The sequence below is a fragment of the Protomyctophum parallelum genome, assembly GCF_964188405.1.
Source record: "Protomyctophum parallelum genome assembly, chromosome: 4".
Lineage (NCBI taxonomy): Eukaryota > Metazoa > Chordata > Actinopteri > Myctophiformes > Myctophidae > Protomyctophum > Protomyctophum parallelum.
Window position 1 is genome coordinate 39,350,902 of NC_139700.1, and position 22,530 is coordinate 39,373,431.

Consider the following 22,530-nt stretch of genomic DNA (forward strand, 5'->3'; position numbering starts at 1 on the left):
TTAGTGAGGACCTATTATATGAAGATACTAGGTTGAAAAGTGGTAAAGAGGTCCTTTAATAAGCATATGACTGGGGGGGCTAATTAAATTTAAATACATACATCTCCATTCTTGTCAACATTGGGGTGCCATATATCTGTGATTCAGTGTGAATGTTTAATATTCAAATGATGTTCCAGCAGGGACATATAATACATTGACAGACTGTAAAAGGTTTTGCACTTATTACTGACACATTTAATTTAACTTTCAGTCCAACTTCCACAAGTTGAATTTTTGGGGGCTATTTAGTTTTATTTTTTGTCAAATCTAGACCTAATATAAACTGAATCAAATGTGGATTTTTGCATATTTTCCTCAGTGGAAATATGTTCTTTATCCCTACCCTTGGGTGTCACATTACTGCTGTGTGTATATGCAAGTACAATAGTATGTGTGTAGTTGTTACTGGCGGCCCATATCCATTCAGTTGCGGGAAAGTGCAGTTTTGCAGATGTTTTCTGAATGAATGAATCAATATAACCAATAGTAGACTCTACTTGAGAGGACATTGTAGCACATGGATTTCAGAAGTGAGTCAAATGGGAGTTTTATTTAAATTCTCATTCCATAAGTTGTGTCTGAATAGAAAAAATAAATCAGTGCAGCACTCGACAACACGCCCAGCAACATATTCGTTTCAGGGGCGAATCACTTTCAACCAAGTGACAAAGAATTATAATTGTTTTTCTTTTTAATATAATTTCATGAACAACAAAAATAGCATTCTACAAGCTCATGTGTCGTGATGGAACATGTGAGCTTGTAGATTGGCTATACTTGCTATTTTTTATAGGGCTTAAGACAAGTGGTTAATGAATTGAGGAAGGACCTCCAGTTAAAATGGGGTTCCTTGCTACTGTCAATTTACTGAAAATGCCAAATGTGTCCAAACAGATGTGTATGTTTGATCTGCAAACAAAAGCTACCGATACAGTAAGGCTGAACCAAGATGATAGAATGTTGAAGTACATTGTAATGATGATGAATTGTTGTCAACACACCAGTTGCAATGAAACCATTAGGCCTATATATTTTGTCTATTTCTTTCTTTCTTTCTTTCTTTTGTCTTTTTCTTCTTCTTTTTTTTTTTTCTTTTTCTCTTTTTTAAGAAAAGGGGAATTGTTTTGGGGGGCAGCATTTTCTATAACACACACATCTTCAGTCAGTTTCTAAAAAGTATTTTTTCGTTTTTTACACTTAGTACAAAAAAAGACATCTCTACCCGTTAGTGCTTTGTTTTTAAGATACTATAACATAAATAAACAATTTATTTTCAGTGTTCAAACAGACAGTTCCAGTGTGACTGGAAAGCTAACATGCTCCACCATTATTCCAGTTGGCAGCAGAGGGCCTATAGCGAACAGAACTCTCCACTCAGCTTTTGGTGTGCCCCCAAGGGGGCACCGTACAAAGTGTTCTTCATTTCTAACAGACTTCCAAACATAGGACCTGTCCAATGTGAGGGAGGGTCAAACACTCACTGCTGTCACCCCCCTACCACCACCACTTTAGTGGAAATAAGACAATGTTCTTTAAAGTTTATACTCTCTCTCCATCCATCGGCCCCTCAACAGTCTGTCATGTCGATGTCCTTTCTTTTTCCATGCAAGAGTCTCTTGCGGCATAAAGAACTACAATTCCCAGAGTGCAAAGCACAGTTCCCCGTCGAGGGCACCATACGTTTTCCTTGTAGTCCCAACTTCACCACGAATGCATCAGTACTTCGGGAGCCCACACATTTCTGTGTGTCGGTAAAGTTCTGGGGTACTTGCCTTTTTTTCTCTTACTTTCTCAAAAGCAAATATAGATTCTGCTGTGCAAAACAATGCCATGAAGAGCTGATAGTGTAAATTCCATTCCTTTTGCTTTCGAAACCTCTCAACCGTTCCAGGAGGAGATTTAGATTTGCTCTGTCTTGGGTCGTTCCTCATACTGATAGTCCCTTGGTCCCGCTCCCCAAGGTTCCAAGTCACCTCGCTTTTATTTGCAGGTAAACACCTCCGTCCGCTCGCTGCACGTGTTGCATTTGACGAAGCAGCACCACTGGAACTTACAGTTGCACTGCCACACTTTGGTGTACTGGTGCGTGTTGTAACCCCGGCCGCAGCACATGAGGTCGCAGCCGTCCGTGTGCAGCGAGGTGCGGTTGCAGAGGCGCCCCTGGGTGCCCACGCTCCCCGTGGCAGTGTCCTCTTCGCAGTAGTTGGGCGACTTCTCGATGTAGACGAGGTCCATTTCCATGGGCTTGCGGTAGGTCTGCTTCACCTTGAGGTGGGTTGGCTGCCGCAGGCGGCTGGCGCGGACCACCTCCACGTGCACCGCCTCGTTGTACTTGTCCTTCAGCACGTAGCCGATCTCGCGGAACTTGGGCAGGGTCGTCCAGCAGGTCTTGGTGGTGCAGGACCCCGAGACGCCGTGGCACTTGCATTCCAGTTTCATCCTCTCTTCTAGGACCTGGTGGAAGAGGAGGCAAGAGAGGAGACGGCATGGCTTTAGAGATGGGAACACATTATAAACAAGAGCATGCCCTGTAAAAGGGCTGTTCACACCAAGAACAATAACTATAATGAGAACTATAAATGTATCATTTTGAAACTAGTTCTGCTGTAGTTAACTATAATAGAGCTCCGAAGTCTGCCAGCACTGTAAATGTAAGAATGCAACTCTTTGTCGTTGATGTTAAATTGTCATCAACAGAAGATGCTTGTCTGAGTATCTGGGGCCTGCAAATTAAACCACAAGTTAAAACCACACTGTTTGCAAAAACTTTGCACCATGTGTGACACATCGCTGATATGTTCCTTGAGGAACCACATGTTGGCATGGGGCTCTATCTAGCCTTGTGTTCTTTAGAAAAAGGGTTTAAGGTCAGCATTACACCAACCCATCCCTGGTTTGTTTTCACTTCAGTACTAGCGAAGAGGACATATTTATTTGAATTGAACATTCAGTTTATTAATGTCTAACAGTGTTTTTGAGCACATGGTGACTGAATACCGCCTTTGTTTTGGAGGGTGGCTTATTAAGTGGAAACGGATGTGTAGTATCACAGGTTACTTTTTTCTTTTTTATTTCTTTGAGTGCCACATTAATATTGTGTTATTAGAACGGCGGTACATGCAGTCGGCGTCCAACACTTCTAGGAAGCGATGTTTCCTAGCCACCGCGAGCCCTTGTTATAATATAGTTCAGCACATTTAGGCCGCAAAAGGCAGCATTTACATTTCGAGGGTCAAACATTTAGCGCTCGAGCAGAGTGCAGAGTGACGGACTTCAGTGAAGTGGACCAAAGCGTGCACATGTGAAATTCTAACAGGGTGACTGGTGCCAGCGGCTATATGTCAAGGGACATGCAGGGAGAGAAGAACGCAGTTACTGGTAAAAAATCGTATTCTGTCATTTTACTCTACATTCCTAATGTAAGAGGAAAAATAAATAGCTGTCTCATATAACCAGTGCCATACACAGTTACAGTTTGTCTGAACGCTAACGATTCTGGAGAGCGCACACTCAATTTCAATTCAATTCAAATTGCTTTATTAGCATGAATGTAACATTTACAGTATTGTCTACAGTATACACTTGCTTAAAGACTTAAATTCACACTTAAATTCATAGCATAGTGGCTGCATATCATTGATGTCGGGCAGAAACCTCGTAATATAACTTTTGGTATGTGTGTGTTTGTTTTTTTTGGAAATGAATGCCCTACTTGATCGCACTACACTGCAGCATCACACAAAAGTATCATAGCAGATCCATAAGCTCGAAACGCTGCGCAAATCATAACTCTTTTAGCTTGTAGAATCAAGATCTGCTACTTTTGAATTCAAATCAGTTTTGGATGTTTGGATGTCGGGTGGAAACCCGACAGAGATAATTTCAAACTACACTCCACAACAGAGTCCACTATTAACTATTTATATCTGGACCAGTAGAGTCTACAAGACTGAATAGACCAGTTTGATGAATGCCATTGTAGTGTAGCCTACTTTATGTTACTCTAAAAAGGCCTTCACAACATCACATTGTTATAGTGGATTCAAGCACTTACTGTAGCCTATAGGCAAAGCACTCATTATGTACATAATTATGTATCTTGCCAAAGAAAGTCTAATGTTATAGTCCAATTAGCTCTGTGGGTCTTAATTTTGAACTTTGCATCTTCCATCTCCAGTTGTAGGGCAAACCACTACCCTGAGCTGCCTAAATCCCTGGGGCATCTGGGAAATATTGTGTCCACAAACATTAAAGTGTCAAGACTGAGGCAATCCTTGTACCGTGGGAGGGAAAACTGAAAAACCTCAAAAAGTACAACGATATCCTCCATTTTATGTGTTTTAACTATTTTGGTGGGCAGAGGAACAGAGGAAAGTGGGGGATGGGGTTTGAATGGGCTACATTAACACCTCTCTTAATGGGCCCGTACAGGACCCCTTTAACCCAATTAAAGGAAACTCGCAGACTTGCTGTGTACTTGAAATGCATGAAATGTACAGTTTGGTTGGCAGGGCATTTTTCCAGTGAAGCTTTCTTTCCTGGCGGTTCGCCTCGTCAGCGCTACTAGTAGTCATCATTTCTATCAGACGGAAGAAACCAAATAAATAAATAAAATATAAGTTGCTCATTAGCAGGGTTGGATTTGCTGGGGGGAATGGGAGAGGGATATACATTTAAAAAAATGCACACACACACACACACACACACACACACACACACACACACACACACACACACACACACACACACACACACACACACACACACACACACACACACACACACACACACACACACACACACACACACACACACACACACACACACACACACACACACATTTTCTTTCCTCTTTTTTACAAATGGAACCTTGCATCCATGCATTCTGTGGTCAGGAGGGGTCCTCCATTTGGGGACATTTGATTGAAAAAACATGAGTCGTCCCCCCTCCCTTAAGTAACATAAAGGTCAGGGTCAACTGACAATCTACGTCTCGGATGTTGATGCGAAAAGGAGAACTCCCCCCCGCCAAAGAAAAAGAAGAAAAAAGAAGAAGCAAAACCGCAATGAATGCCTGGGTAAAGGAACCAGGCCTTCTGACGGACGCATGGAAACATTTACTTAAAGCGTGTCCATCAAAAGTCTCCGCTCTGTTACCAATTAGTCCAATGTGACCGGATTCCCCTCTTAAAGATCACTTGTCAGACGCAGGGCCTTCCACAGATGAAAGGGATCAAATGATTCACTGGGTGTTCCTGTTACACCCCCCCCCCCCCCCCCCCGATCCATTGAGACCATGTAAGTTAGTGTCTCTCTGTTGGCTTATCGGTGATCTCAAACAGTGCTTCTCAAAGTGGGGGTTCGTCGCTCGAAAAGGTTCCAGGGAGTACTCCAGGATAAACGTATTATTCCAAAGATGAGGACAATGTGGTGAAAATGACGTCAGGTCATATTCTTTCTCTCTCTCCACCTGCAGTGTCAGAATTCCATACTAAATCAAATGTAACAGCACAGATCTTCTCTACGGGGGGGTCCCTGACTCCCTGCCCCTGGCACAAAGCCTTTGCAGATGGACGCCTGTGGCCAAATTCATATCAATTTGGTACTTCTTGGCATGAAAATGTTTGAGAATCACTGACTTAAAAACAAGTCCATAGATTTGGCTGCCACATGACATCATGTCACGTTGGAGGGGCTGGCGCCACAAAAAACCAAATTGTACTTACTTTAGAGAGGCGCTAGACCCTCGTATATGTCCACAAACTTTGTCCTACACAAACATTAAATTCCTATTGGCAATAAATGGAGAATCTTACGCCATCTATCTATAAATGCACCATGTCTGTCTGTCTGTCTGTCTGTGTAATCCATGTAACTCGAGAACCGTTCGCCCCACCGAAGTCAAGTGTCAAGTGTGTCAAGTCGGTCGGACCCACGGTTGTCTAGAACCGCCCCAAAAAGGCCTCCGTCAGGATCCATATATGGAGCTGGCCTGTTCTGACATCATTCTGACGTCTGCATAGACTCCTTATATGGGCATGCCTGACAAAGAACTCCATATATAAGCATAAAAGGGACACAGACATAATATCTGGGTGGGGCATTAATTTCCAACTTGCATCGTTCCAAGTAGGCCATTGCCCCACGGGCACCTCTCTAGTAGTGTAAATTGTACGTCATAGTCAAATTACATCAAATGTTATAGTGTAAACACAAACATTGCGGAACAGAAACATTGATGATGAAGTTGAGGACGCGAATTCTGATTGGCCAGAAGTTTGTCACTTCGCCACTGTCACGCCATTTTACGAAGACTCACTCACTTTTCATCGTTAATGTATTTTGTGTACAACGAGTTTAATTTGGAACGTTCGAGTACGTTTGGCGCCTCAAAAAACGTGATTCATTTTGGATAAAATAAGAATAATAATCAGTGCGATTTCAATAGGGCTTCGCACTACTGTGCAGTGCTCAGGCCCTAATAACAACATGGCATGCCAGGATTGTCATACAGGCACTGTATGACACTGTGTGTGTGTGTGTGTGTGTGTGTGTGTGTGTGTGTGTGTGCACGTGTGTGTGCACGTGTGTGCACATGCGGTCATTGCGTGCGTGTGTGGTGTTGCGCTTTCACACATTGAATGGACGCAGTCAAATGGCAGCGACATGTTTTGGTATGGCGTGGGGAGAACTGCAATAATATCCTGTTCCTGGACTTGACACCCTTCATAATAATTCCATGAAAAGAACCAGAGGGGTCGGTGGTCGGGGGTGGTGGCAAACCTCCCCTTTACTGGCAAAGGCCACATTTCCTAGTGCACCATGGGTTATTAATTAGATCTATTTGTCACCAAAGGTTCATCTTTTCTCTGCTTGTCACGCCTCCCTCTTCCTTCGTTGTCAACGATTATGAGAATTCAGTTGACGTGTGTTTTGTGGGAGGGCAGGTCAGGTTGTGGCCTCCTGGTGGCGCAATAATAGGCCAATGTGCCTAGTAGGAAAGTCTGTGGAAGATTTCACGTAAATTGCACGCTGCGTTCATGATTTGAGGAATTTTGTTCCAAAAATGCGTTTTGCAAAAATCCACCTGTTGGTGGCGCTATAACAGGCCAATGTGAAAAAGGTGGGATATATTCCTCAGCCTAGTAGGAAAGTCTGTGAAAGATTTCAAGTAACTTTCGTTAATTTTTGACCCCTCTATCACACGAAATTATATTTTTTGTGTCCATATCACTACGCACAAAAAATAGTTCCATGTGATAGAGGGGTAAAATTATTTTAGGAATAGGTCAACAATACAAATTACGTTAGTTTTTGAACTCATTTACTTTTACTGCGTGGCCCCAGTGCCCCCCACAAAGTGACCGGAACTACTTAATATTTCACCAAAACCAGCGCAGAACTCCCACCACGGGACTCGGGCAATCAGTATTTCATACAGCTTAAGTGAAATCTGAACCCTGAATCTGAATCCCTTTAATATCGATATAAGATTGCCTCACTATATTCCATTTTTATAATCGCTCCGGTTGCTAGGCACAGTTCCTACAGTAGGGCCTTGTCTGCAGCTGTGTCTACACATTAGCTTCTGTATCAGCCACGGCCTTTGCACGCTCTTTTCTCGCTGATGTTCGGAGGTCATTTCTGATTATCCAGTGATCGCAATTGGAACATTGTGCTCGTTCTTTTTAAGGAAATACAGCGCTATTGTGTGTGCGACTGTCACAAACTGTACTGTCAATCTGTCATGAACTATAATTTGTGTACTGTGTACTTTTATTATGTAGTGATGCCCTAGGCCTAGTGTTTCCTGTTCTGCCTAGTGGTGTTTGTCTTGTCTCACCTCCCGGTGATTACTAGTTTTCTCCACCTGTGTCCTGTTAGTCTCCCAGCCAATCCCAGTGTTGATTGTTTGTTATGTTCACCTGTGTATTGTGATCCCTGTGTCTATTAAACCCTCAGTTCATTGTGTTCCCTGCTTGAGTTTATATGTTGTTATGATGTTATGTAAGTAGTGTTGCCAGCCCTGTGTATATTCTATGTTATCCTGATTTTGGGTGAATAAATCCCTCTGCATTTGACCTCCTGCCTTTGACCAGTCTGTTCTGCATTTGGGGTTCTACTTCTGAGTTGCATCATGACAGTGTGGCGTGCGTGCGTGTGTGTGGAGGGAGGTCCTCCATTCACACTGTTTTAAAAATCACAGATCGAGCCTTGCATGGCCTGACAAAACCTTTCAGTCATGGGATTTTAATTTTACTAGTCCTAACCTAATCGATCATCCAATGCAGGACACAAGTCCCTCCCTTCCATAATATGACACCCTGGCCAACACTCCCGCAGGCGTCTGTTTTCTTTTTCATGTTCGGGTTTTGTTGACTAGGCTCCATGCAATTTGCTCTGATGTTAGACATTGTAAGTCACTCTTAGATAAGCATGTCTGATAAATGTCTACAAATGTAAATGATCTCTCTCTTCTGCCGCTACCATTAATCTTCTGCTCTGGGATGACGAAGAGCAGACAAACATGTCCGCGGTGACGTTGCCAACCCACGCCTTTCGGGGGGATGAAAAGGACACCCCGCTAGGGTGGAAATAAAATCTGCAAATGCGGTGATCAATCAAGGGGTGATTCAGCCACCCTACTAGGACCCTCGGGAGGCCGTCATGCGCAAGCACTCATCAAGACACTTGCGTTGTATATCTTTAATGTCCCCCACAATGCAGAAGCACACACACACACACACACACACACACACACACACACACACACACACACACACACACACACACACACACACACACACACACACACACTCTTAAGTGTGACATAGATGTCACAATACTGATTCTCACTAATCGTCTCTGTCGGGTGGAAACCTCATACCATATGTCCAAAACGTACTTTTCAGGAGTCCAATTCAAAAATGGCAAAAGCAGATCGACAAGCTTAAAATGTGTCTCTTCGCGCCCCATTTCCAGCTTGCGGATCTGATACTTTTTATGCCTTTGTGTGACGCTGTATTATGATCAAGTAGGGCGTTCATTTACGAAAAAGCACAAAAAATGAATATGGAGGTTGCTGCTCGACAGCAACGATATAGGTATTTCTCAAACATATTAGGAACATAATACCAAAGAATGAAATTGAAATGAAATGAAAAGGGAGGGACATGTCTGGCATCACACAGACCTAACCTCTTTCAACCTGCATGGCCAACATAGCAGATGTACAAGCTCACAATAATCCCACAACGCGTCAAGCTGCGACATGCTGTGAGCTTGTCTATTGGCTATTTTCAGCGAAAGCCTTCCGCAGAATAACGGAAAACAGAAAAGCACACTAGTACAGAGCCTGGAGGGACTCCCACCACACAAGGGGGTCGCGTTTACCTTCCTCCCCGCCTCGTTGTTGTGCAGGTTCATCAGGCGTCGCGGCGTCTTCTTGATCTCGCGGGCGTCCACGAAGCGGCGGGAGAACTCGATGCCGTACTTGATGTCGGCCGAGCAGCCTCCCCACTTCCAGCCCTCCTCCTGGTTGTAGTAGCCCTGCTTCTCGCGGTCGCAGCCGCACTGCGACAGGTTGCCCTGGCTGCAGGCCGCCGTGATGGCGTGGGCCACGGCCGCGGCCGTGATGGCATAGGTGAACGCCGCTTCCCGGCTGCCTGGAAGAGAGGCACAGAGAGAGGGTTCAGGAACACTGCAGTGACGGCATAGGTGAAGGTGAACGCCACTTCCTGGCTGCCTGCAAGGAAGCTCTGAGAAGGAAGAGAAGTGGTCACGTGACTGGACTGCGCCATGACACTTTCATGGACACTTTCATGGGAGCCAAACTCACACCGGAAGTGCAATGAATACATGGCAGTGAATGGAGCCAGCTAGACCAGCTCATAACAAACATTATTTATGAACAATTGAGACCTTTGTCATATAATCGGTTCAGGAATATCACAGGGTGTTTTCTAATCACTTGCTTTTCGATGTACACAGTGCACAGTATATAATTGTATCTAGTTTCCCCCCGGCCCGTGACTCCAGAGGGCCCAGGGCCCAAAGCTGTCAGATGATCGATCGACGACCACACAGCGTTACACAGTCACTCATGACAGATACCCATTCAAAGCGTTATCTCTCAGGGCGCTACAAATATATCTACACATCCTGCAAGTTCACTTAATAGCACTTTACACATATGCACTTTGAATGCATCAGCACTGTCTCCTGCCAATGTTGCCTGCTCCTTTTACCTTTTAATGTTTTTTAAAAGGCTTTGCCTCTTTTTAATGTGTCTATTGTTTTTAAATGTGAAGCATCAGAACGGTATTTTGCTCCCCTATATGCCCAGTGTATATTGTGGAAGTGACAATAAAATCTGATTGATTGATTGATTGATTGATTGACTTAAGAAATAAAACTAGTGTTGACTAATCATTACAAGTATAGCTCTTATTTTGAAAAGGAAGAGGAAGTCTGTTGTAGCCTGCCCTACTTCCATGACAGACAGTTTTTCAGATCATGATGCTGGGAGGGAGGGACTGACAGATTGACTGTAAACATTGATTAGACGTGATGGTGGATTGCTTTTAGCCAAAGTTTACCATAAAGCCATGATGCTGCGCATCTTTGACTTAAACAATGTGTACACACTTTGGAATATACGTTAAACATGGTACAAGTGGATCCTATCAAGCTACTGCGGCAGTAGCCAGCATTAGGTGAGTAATTAATTAATTGTAAAAGTATCACACTGACTGGTAAAATCAGCAGCAGCAGCTGCAGGTAGGCAGGCAGGCTACAGTAGGCCTACAGTACTGTCACTGCCTGCAAGGATGTACTTGGAACTGTTGGCTCGACTGGCCGCCGTGCCATATCAGAAGTGGGTCCACCTTTTACCTGCTGCAGCTCTGCGGTCTGGTTCTTGCACACATGCAGCAAGCATACAAAGAACTACGATTTGTAGCTTGTCTGACACCTTAATCAAGTTGAGAGAGCAACTTTGTCACAGGGAAGCCCGTGCCCTATACCTATATATATATCGTACAAATGACATTGTTATTATTCCACACAATGATTGCAAGAGGTTTAAATATGTTTATATTTGTATTGACTGATACTGAAGTTGCATTGGTACTGTATGTTTGTCACTCTCCTCTGCAGTGCTGGCACTCTAGATTGGAGGGTGCCAAGTATTGTAGAGGAGGAGGGGTGTTTGTTCCTGTGTGTATTATGTTTGGTCTTTATGTTAGGCCCTGTGAATTGAAATATGTTTGAGTGTATAGTCCTCTAAGATTACTCGTAGGCCTTAGTTGGCCGTGTGGTTGAGTCAATTAATTGCCACTTATTAGGGGATTGTTTGCCCCACCTGTATAAAAGCAGGATTGCTGCAGGTGGAGGCAGTTCAGTATTACCTGAGGCTAGGAGAGACATCAGGGAGCTCAAGCCAGGACCTCATCGAAGGTTAAATAGCCTGTAACAGTCTCTCAAGATCTGTTGTGTTTTCTTAAAGTTTAGCCAGCAGGTGTATTTTGTTTCCTATTTTTGGAATGATATTTTGGCCAGTATTTATTACTTTTTGTATTGTCACTGCACTTTGGAGGTAAATAAAAAGCCTGAAATATACTTGTGGACCTGTCTACAAGTACTTGTGGAACAAGTACTTGTGGAACCCTCTCTCTGTGCCTCTGGCAAGTGATGCGTCTTGAGCTTGTAGATCTGCTAGCTATACTATACTTTTTTGAATCCTGAAATGTCCCAGCTTCATGTTTTTCTACCCGGCAGAGACGATATATATTTAATTATAACCAAAATAATGACTATGTTTTTGTTTTGTTTATAGCTATAGTTAATAGCAAAATTAACATATATCTGTGATAACCCAAATGTGTTTTATGCACACTTTTGGAGAATATTTTACAGTTTAACAATAAACTGAGATCAGTGATCAGTCATGATCATCAAGTACTATGATTATACCAGGAAAAATATAACGGGAGAAATTATGTTTTTATGTGGCCACACCCACCAGTTCATAGATGTAAGCACAAGTGATTAGACTTGCTGGGCATTTCTGCCTGACGCACCTCCGACGGTGCCATGGTGCTGGCTGCAGGGTCATCAGCCGGGAGCCACCCTTCACAGATGTTTCGCTCCATTAATCCCGGAACATCTCTGGGTGGTGGAGCAGCGACAGGGACGTCTCCCTGCCGCCCCCTGCAGCCAGCCGAAGGATCCTTGTTCTCCCCACACTCTGTCCCAGTGTTATTGCTTTTGTGGTTGTGGAATGAGTCCCAAGGGACTATGCATGGCAGGGACGTCCATCTCCCTGAGTCAGGCGTGGGCTGACCGCATACCACAGCATCTCAAGGTGGTGAAATATAGCAGCAGGAAAGGTTCCCTACTGCCCCCTGTCTACGCTCCTTGTTTTCCCCACGATTTGTCGTTTCTCCTGAGCCATAACCAGAAACTTCCTTGTTCTGCCTCCTCTGCCAGGACTTTGAGGGCATTCTTCAGCTTGGAGCCTTTGATCCCAAGGGACTTTAGTAGCCGCTGGGTGGATGCTCCAGTGTAGCCTCTACACCCGACTTCCACTGGGTATGTGAAGGCTCTCCACCCTGCTTGTGAGCACTCACTTGCCAGCTCTGAATATTTGTCCCTTTTTCTCTCAAAGGCAGCCTCCATTCCCTCCTCCCAAGGAACTGTCAGCTCTACCATAATGACTGTCTTAGTAGAGGTGGACCACAACACGATGTCTGGTCGTAGAGCGGTTGTGGTGATCTCTTGCGGGAACTTCAACTGCCGGTCTAGGTCAGCCCTCATGTTCCACTCGCTTCCAGCTGACAGGAGGGACTGTGGGCTCTTGGTGATGCTCCGCGGCTTGCCACCTTGCTGGACAAACTGGATCGACCGCTCTGCTGTTCGTGAACTGGCGCCATTTGCTTCTATTCTGCGTACTTCCAGGATTTCAGCTAGCTTCCGCAGAACGCGATCGTGGCGCCATCCATATCGGCCCTGCGTCAAAGCCACCTTACAGCCAGAAAGGATGTGATGCAAGCTTGCGTTCTGGGTGTCACAGAGCTTGCAGGTCACCTCTGTCCCGTACCACACATGCAGATTCCAGGGACTGGGAAGGGTGTCGTATGTAGCCCTGATGAGGAAACTCAGCCTCGCTTGGGGTATTCTCCACATGTCGGCCCATGTAATGACCCTGTTGACTACGGCCTCCCAATTGGTCCATCTCCCTTGTTGCTGTTGGCCCACAGCCTTGATCATATAGCTCTCCTCTTCCATTTTCACCACTTCTGAAACCACAAGGTCTTTCCTTTCCTTCTTTGAGGCTTTGGACCACTTTGTGGGTGCTGTTCCCCAGCCAAAACCAGCCCTGCCAGACTGCACTTGTCCTACCATTTCCTGATGTTTCAGTCGGCCAATGGCCTGGTCTACTGTCTGCATAGCATTCCATTTACGTCCAGTGCGGACTTGGACCTTGGCGTTGCGGACAGTTGGATCAGGTGAGTCTCTCAGCTCGAACACAAGCCTCACCTTCTCCTGTTTGTAGCCCAGGCTGATGGATTTCAGTGGCAGCTTCAGGGTGGTTCTTCCAAACAGAGCTGTGTTGGAAAGGCATCTGGGAAGGCCCAGCCACTTACGGATGTAATTGTTGGCTTTTGAATCCAGCTTGAGGACAGTTGTGGAGGTGATATCACACAACTTCAGGGGCCACATCAAACGATGGAATAGGGTGAACTGGTAACACCAGACCTTGAGTTTCCCTGGGAGAAAGCTTTGGTCAATTTTGTTCAGGCCGTCCAAGAGCTGAGATGTGACTGAGGCAGCCATGTGCTTGTCAGACAGGTCTGCAGTGTAAAGCCTTCCAAGGCTCCGCACAGGTTCATCAACCACACGTGGGATTTCCTCACCATCCACTGAGAATGTGATGTTGTCATTCCTGACTCCTTTCCGGATGGAGAGGCTGCGTGACTTGGTAGGTTTTATTTTCATCCGAGCCCATGCTAGAAGCTCCCCGAGTCTTTTCAGGAGTCTGGAGGTGCACACTGCTGTCTGGAGGAGAGTGGTGACGTCATCCATGTAGCTCCGTAGGGCCGGGAGTCGCTGACCTGATTGGGAACGGACTCCTCGGACCATCTGTCTTCCACCAATCAGGATGATCTCAAAGGCTATTGTGAAAAGGATTGGAGAAATGGAGCAACCCATTGCTATCCCCTTCTCTAGCTGGTGCCAACCAGTTGAGACCTCCTGAGTTGTGTAGCAGACTTGGAAGTTGTTAAAGTAGTTCACTACGAGGCTCTGGATGCAGGGTGGAACATGGAAGAAGTTCAGTGCAAAGCTGATGAGTTGGTGGGGAACCGACCCATAGGCGTTTGCGAGATCCAACCAAACCACGTGTAGGTCTGCTTTGTTGCGCTTGGCTGTCTGGATTTGCTCCCAGATCATAGCAGAGTGCTCCACGCAGCCAGGGAAACCTGGGACGCCTGCCTTCTGACAACTAGTGTCGATGTAATTGTTTGCCAGAAGGTAGTTGGTCATGCGCTTTGCCACCACAGTGAAGAAAATCTTCCCTTCCACGTTGAGCAGGGCTATGCCTCTGAACTGGCTGATGTTATGAGAGTCTTTCTCCTTTGGGATAAAGGTCGTGATTGCCCTGCTCCACGCTGATGGCATGGCTTGGGTTTTCCAGGCAACACCCATCAGCTTCCATAACAGTTTCAGGAGTCCAGGACAGCTTTTGAACACCCTGTATGGTACTCCATTCGGGCCGGGTGCTGATGCAGCTCTCGCTCGCTCAACCACCTGCTTGACCTCAGCCCATTTCGGGGGAGTGGTGTCAAACTGCGAGGAAGGCTCAGGTGGCTGAGGTACATGGCCTGGTGATCCGAGGGGGTTGTTCTTTTGGCTGTCGCTGAGCTGAACTGTGATGTATTCCTCCAACTCCTGTTCACTGGTCTGCAGTGTCCCATTCTTCTTTTCCTCCAGCAGGCCTCGGGCATACTTGAAGGGGTCCCGGGAGAAGCTATCCCTTGCTTTCTCCTTGCGGCTTCTGCGTTTCCTGATCCTTTCAGCTCTCCTCAGGTGTGCGAGTTTTACTTTGATCTGGTTCCACAGGTTCTTCAAGCCGTCTTTATCCTGGTCATTGGCTTTTCTCCATTGTTTCCGTAGGAGGCGTCGTTCCTTTACGAGCTGGAGGATTTCCCTCTCCCGTCTCCCGATCTGTTTGGGAATAATCCTCCTCTGGGGCATTTCTCCAAATCGCTCTTTGCCTTCCTCGTAGATGATGTGTCCCATGATGTTCAGTTTGGAGGTTACGCTGCCTCTTAGCGTACTTTGGAGGGTGGTGCATAGATTATCATCGAAGCTGCTCCAGGATTCTTTGTCATTGGCTTTTGGCCACTTGACTTTGGCTTTCCGGATTAGCTTCTCTGGTGCGACTCTTGTGGGTTCGCTGCTTGGCGTTTCGTTGTGCTGTGGGCTGTGCGGTTGTTGCTGCACCTCATGCTGGGAAGGCTGGTCCTCCTCTCTCTCACCAGTTGCAATGGTTGGATCAATAGCACTGTGGTGCTCAACCTGGCTATGATTCCTCCTTGTCTGATCTGCTTCTGCAGTGCAAGCTTGCATCTGGTTGCGGCCGCCGCCGCATTTCATCTTCCCCTGATGAGTTCGCAGGCCCCGGTAGGTTGTTACTTTGGCCCACCCACAGCCACATTCTCTGAGGATCTTCATATCGTTCGTGATTGTCATGTCAGTCGTTTCCGTGTTATCCGTCCTGTTTGGTCCATCTTCCATCCCGCCTCTCGGTGGACCGCCGGGCTGTTTTTTCCTTATGTTGCTCGTAGTTGAGTTAGGGAGTCCATGAAGCTTGCTTCACAGACATGTGGAAAGGGGTAACTAGTATACTCATTAAGTATACCTGGTTTTCACCTTAGAAAAAGTACAAAAATCACGGCACTCCATCTTTACATTGAGAATTCCATCTCTTTTTCAATTAAACAAATTCACACCTGGCCTGGGAGCTGACCAGTAGAGCCACGGTCTTCTACTGTTGTACTGGGAGCTGACCAGTACAGCCACAGTCTTCTACTGTTGTACTGGGAGCTGACCAGTACAGCCACAGTCTACAACTGTTGTACTGGGAGCTGACCAGTACAGCCACAGTCTAAAACTGTTGTATTGCAGGGAGCTTTTGTCAGATGTGCTTAACTAGACTGACTGAGAATAATTTGTACACATGCACGCACGCACGCGCGAGCACACACACTTACTTGCTTGCTTACACACACACACACACACACACACACACACACACACACACACACACACACACACACACACACACACACACACACACACACACACGTCATTATAGTAGGACACGAGTAAACCAAAAATATATAGCATCAGCCTAAACAATATATACACCGTAGTATATACCAAATAATAATCTATACATTGAAACTATGGGATACTAAATAAATAAACTAAGGTTATGCTATAATGATACCAGGTAAACAATGGACCTATAGCATCTGTCTAAATCATTGGTTCTCAAAGTGGGGTCTGGGGACCCCCAGTGGTCCTTGAGGGGGTTCTAGGGGGTCCCCAGCATAATACAGCCTCAGAATCATTTTAACCACTTTATCCACTCTGCAAGTTTGTAGATCTGACCTGAGATCTATTGAAAATGTTTGGAACATTCTGAATCATTTTGAATCATTTATTTATTTATCTTAAAAAAAATTAACACGAATCTTCACTTCTGGGGGTTCCTGACACAAAAACCTTTTCAGATGGGAGTCCACGGCCGAATACATATCAATTTGTAAAAAAAAAAGAACATCCTACTATAAATGCGCCACGTCTCTGCGTACGTGCATACGTGTGAGACATACAAGCAATTTCCAGCCTCTGCCTCAGTTAAAACGGGTGCTATGACAAGTTGACAACGGGTATTATTAGGGCCCATACGGCCACCACACACTGCATCCCTGGGCCCATACGGCCACCACACACTGCATCCCTGGGCCCATACAACCACCACATACTGCATCCCTGGGCCCATACAGTCACCACATACTGCATCCCTGGGCCCATACGGCCACCACACACTGCATCCCTGGGCCCATACAGCTACCACACACTGCATCCCTGGGCCCATACAACCACCACACACTGCATCCCTGGGCCCATACGGACACCACACACTGCATCCCTGGGCCCATACAACCACCACACACTGCATCCCTGGGCCCATACAGCTACCACACACTGCATCCCTGGGCCCATACGGCCACCACACTGCATCCCTGGGCCCATACGGCCACCACACACTGCATCCCTGGGCCCATACGGCCACCACACACTGCATCCCTGGGCCCATACAGCTACCACACACTGCATCCCTGGGCCCATACGGCCACCACACAGCGCAGTGCTGGGTCCACAGAGCAGGGAGGAGAGCCCGTCTAGGTGCTCTGTCCAAAGTGCTGAATTCCTTCGCAGGAGCACCTTGGTGCAGCTGGCCATGATCAAAACACAGCTGGGGTCTCTCTCTCTCTCTCTTTCTCTCTCTCTCTCTATCTCTCTCTCCCTCTCTCGCACTCTCTCAGTGGCTCAAACGTTAAAATTTCCATTTAGTTCTTGGAGTGAGTTACAGACCGGTAAGGATCTTTGTGGAACCCCCTCAAGGAACCCTAGGGTCCATTTAGGACCCTAGGGGTCCCTGCTGGACCTCACTATGAGAACCAGCACTCTTACAGGGCTCCCCTGCCTTTACTTAATTCTGCTCCCCACTGCAGAACCCGGCCGGTCGATTTCACTGAGAGTGTAAAAATCTACCTGAAAATGGAATCTTACTGGTGGAATAAGAATGAAATGAACACTTTTACAGTTCACGATCTATGGTGACAAATGAAAGAACACAAGATGGGTAATTACAGCCAAACATTCAGCAGAAATAGTTTGTTGTTGTGATGCATGAGTTTATACAGTAGGCCTATAAGCTATCTCTGGCTATCTTCGTGCCAACACAAACATTACATTCTCTTTATTTTTAATGGCATTTGTGTTAGGGACAAGATGACGTAAATCTTCCCTTCATTGTCAATGGCGTTTTTAAAACAAACTAAAAACTAACTTTAAACCTGTATATAGGAGGGGCTAGCGCCCCTCAAAAACAATCCAGTAACATCATTTTACGGGGCATAGCCTACCTTCTGTCTCGCACTGACACAAAACCAGGAATAATATTCCCAAAACGGTTAAATTGGAGGGACTGTTTATGTTTTCCTGCAGCAAATTACAACAAATTCAGTGGAAATTATAGGGGGAACAAAAACACAGAACGCCTCAGACATGGGAGAAGGTATAGAGTAAAAAGGCCCATGTCATTTTGCCCGACCAAACAAACTTTTAACAATTTTGAAAGTTACTTAGACGTAAAATCACTGCTTATTTTACCTTGTTTTACAGGCACAAACACTGTGGTTAGATAGAGTGAAGGCTGCTGGTTGCGAGTTGGAACTCGGCCTGGCCATGACTACTGTGCTCTAGGTTAGGAAAGTCACTTTTGGTGTTTTTTGGGGGTTTTTTGCCTTCCTTCAACTGATTTAGTGGTGTATTTTTCAACATTTATGAGGCAATTTACATTAATGCGATAATTGTGGCTTTCAGCCGATTCATAGTAATTTGCGTTTTGTATCGCAGTCTTTCCCTCTTTTCCAGGAGCCTTTTCTTTTTTTTGCATCCATAATTTACATTTCGGGAGAGATTTTTATGAACTTCCACGGGCATTTTTCTGCTCCAAGAAAGACCCACTTAATTTCCTATCCTGGCACCGCAGTGGAGCTAATCCTCACTGTCGTGCAGTGGAAACCTTGTATGTCCAAATGCGATACTTTTCAGGAAAAACCTGTGTCGCAATGGACCCAATGTAGTCACAAGTTCTTCTTAATACTATACTAATAAAATATCCACAAAGTCACGAACACACTTAATTTATGAAAAAACTCAAAAGGTTATAATATGCAGATAAGAGGTTTCTGCGCGAAAGCGACAATGATAAAATAGGGTATAGGCAATTAATTTACAATACAAAAAAAGACAAATAAGTAGAAATATGGACATGCAAGCTTTCTGCCTGACAACGGCAACCAATGTAATGCTCTATGGCCACTCTGTTGCCTGCAACAGGGACTGACTCACAACCGCTCCGCTCTCTGGTTTAGCTGCACTGAGCTGCGCCCCACCAGCCTGTGGTAGCGTGCAACCACCCACCCCCACCCACCTCTCACACTACATGCACACACACACTAGACGTATACGCATGTACGCCCGCCACATACACACTCGTGCATTCACGAGTGAACGTATACCACGTTAAACACACATGCACACACACATACACACATGCATAGGCTATACAAATAGAGATACCCGCTGCGAGAAAAACATTGTGTGCGCGCACACGCGCACGCACATACGCACACACACATACACACACACACACACACACACACACACACACACACACACACACACACACACACACACACACACACACACACACACACACACACACACACACACACACACACACACACACTTGTGTTTTGTATTGTATTACTATACTTTTGAGGACATCAACATTTTAGGAAAATTGAAAATAGCCGAACAATTGCCGGCAAATAGCAGATCCACAAGCTCACCGCATGCTGCAGATTGGCAGATTGTCTGTGTGTAACATCGTCACACAAAAATGTATTTAGGTAAAACCCTAACCCTATCTCTACACAACTTTACCATTTCTCTTGTGGGGACCAGCAAAGCCATCCTTACAATGTCTATATTTCTCCAATTCTACTACTTGTGGGGACAGATGGCCCTCACAAGAATAGCAATGCAAGTGCACGCACACGCACACGCACACACACACAGTGAGTGTAATGGTAAAAACAGGAACAAGGCAGTTTCCAGAGAAAGGGTGTTTCCCTGTGTGCCATAGATGCATGCCTGTTACTGGAGACCAATGACCCTCCACTGTTCATAGGGAAAATCATGATGATGATGATGATGATGATGAGTGTATTGGTTGTCACCCCCCTTCCCACCCCCCCGTGGGTCTTCTTGCCACTGCCAGTGCCCCGCCTGGCCTGGGCATCATCGTAATGAGAGACAATTACGCCATCAGCCGGCCAATGGAACTCTGGGCAGCGAGCCCCCCCCCCCCTATTCCTGCTGCTGAGAGCTTTTCAACACTTTCATGTCACATCAAACAGTTCCCCTGAATGTCACTGAATGTCACGGAAGCCATCATCTGCTTCTCCAGACGACCTCACATTTAACGGCGGAAAAGGAGGAGTTTGGTGTCGACATGTACGTTTGCTGACATTTCTCACTTCCTATATTGCACTGGAGTGCGGGGAGAGCAAACTTCCATCATATCGGTTCCGCTACTGTAATTAGCTTATTTACGCGTGCCGGTATGCACCTCCCGTTACAACAGTATAACGGGGTTACAATATGTTTTGTCTTTGGATGGGAGGATGTTGTGAGCACAGTATGCAAAGCACCCATAACAGCAGCTTAAAAACCCTAAAGCGCTCTGGTCGGCCCCAGAGCCCTGACAGGCCCCAAGCTGTAACCACCCTGGGATAGTCTCGCTGGCTGCCAGTGGAAAATTGGAGTGACCAGAAAAACCTCAATGAACTTGGAGAGGTCTGGGCGGAGAAGAATAGGGTGGGGAGGAGGGGGATTAAACCAGATGTCTAATGGAGTTTAGTGGCAAGTGTCTGCGACACTGTCCAAGATGGCGGGGGGTGGGGGGTGGGGGAACCCGAGTGCCGTCACGGAAGGTATAAAGGGCAGGCAAACTGGATGAAATGTAATACACCTATTTGGAGGCCTGAAGTCCCCAAGGTGTAGTTAGGGGTAACAAGAAGACTCACCCCGGTGCGTGCCCGTTTTTCCTCCCAGTGAGGGGGATAACTTTGTAATATGCTATTGGCTGTTTCCTGTTTGTATTCTTTTTGAAAAAATATAAAAAGATACTCCTGTGGAAAGGCTATATTATATTACTTATATTGACCCTATAAACAATTTAGTATTATTTAGTATATGTAAGGTTTTGCCCCCTCAAATGGTACCTCGTCAGATAATCCCCACATATCCTACAACAACTTCTGTGAACAGAAGTTTTCATAAATTATATTTGTACTTAGGCTGTCTGCTGTCATGAAAGTTTATAGTTAGAGAAATTCAAAATCCAGCCGTCTGCTGGCCAGCCTCTCCCACCCCTCACTGGGGAAAATTCTGGGAGGAAAACAGAAACGGGGTGAGTCTTCTTGTATTCGTAGTTAGGTATAGCAGAGACCTTTTTGACGTACAAGCAGCCCCAGTTTGATATAGTCATTGATTAGGCCCCGGACCCCCCATTTTATACAATGTTTTATCTCTGGGACCCCCAATGTACACTGTACAATCCTCAGGTTCCATCTGCACACTCTCAGAGTTACAGAACCGTATATGGGTCCACAATATTTGGACTCGATCTTAGAACGTACAAGCGCTGTGTCCCCCCTTCACATCGACTGACCACGTCACTTTGGCCAGCGGCCAGCCTCTCTCTCTCTCGTGCACGCGCGCCATAGAGATTCTATGGCCTTCGCGTCTCTTTGAGCAAGTCTTTGGGTGAACGCAGGAACGCGCTGGAAAACATTTGTGGATGCATGCAGTGTCCCCAGGGCCACTCGATCTGTGTTTTAGAGCCGGATGGCGGATGTCGTGCCACCAAAACAAACGTCACATGACGAAGCACACGCAGAGATTTACAACCTGAGAGAGTACAGGCAGTGCTGTGCATGCTGGGTGTACACACAGCGGAGAGAGAGAGAGAGGAGGCCAGCTGTGGTAGCAACACTCGCTCTGACCTCGGCAAGCTCTCTCTGTGTCCTCACAGGCCTTCACCACCGACAGGCCACTGCTGCCGCATGCAGCGGTGGGGGAGTAAACTACAAGTACATTTACTCAAGTACTCAAGTCAAATTCAGGCTGGTCCAAGTGCATCGCAGGAGTATAAGTATGAAGAAGGAAACGGCACTGGAGAAAACTCAGACAATTTAAATCCCTATCAGGTCACCGTGACCTGATGAAGATATATTGACCTCGAAACATTGTCAAATTATTTGCATGCACCCTGTTATTACAGACGCTTTAACGAGTTCTCTCCGACGCCTTTCTTTCTTTACTCAAGTATTGCAAGCTACTTAAAGAGATAGTTCACTTCCCAAAAATGAATTCATCTGATTCATGGAAATCGTTTAGTTTTTATCGCATTCCGGAGCCAATATTCCAATGTTTGAAAGTAAACAGTAAACAGAATTGGACAAGCTTAAAGCACACACACGCATGCACGCACACACACGCACACACACACACACACACACACACACACACACACACACACACACACACACACACACA

At 45.8% G+C, this 22,530-nt stretch overlaps 1 protein-coding gene across 2 annotated transcripts in view; it reads right to left on the bottom strand.

Moving 5' to 3' along the window:
* Positions 1-225: 225 nt before the first annotated feature.
* wnt7bb (wingless-type MMTV integration site family, member 7Bb) overlaps positions 226-22,530 on the bottom strand; it is a 50,403-nt gene continuing 28,098 nt past the window's right edge. For both annotated transcript variants that reach the window (XM_083763237.1, XM_083763236.1), the window contains exons 3-4: positions 9,436-9,707; positions 226-2,496 (exon numbers count right to left, since the gene is read on the bottom strand). In XM_083763237.1, the coding sequence (XP_083619363.1) occupies positions 2,023-2,496; positions 9,436-9,707 (746 nt within the window). In that variant the 3' untranslated portion in view covers positions 226-2,022. The remainder of the gene's footprint in view (positions 2,497-9,435; positions 9,708-22,530) is intronic.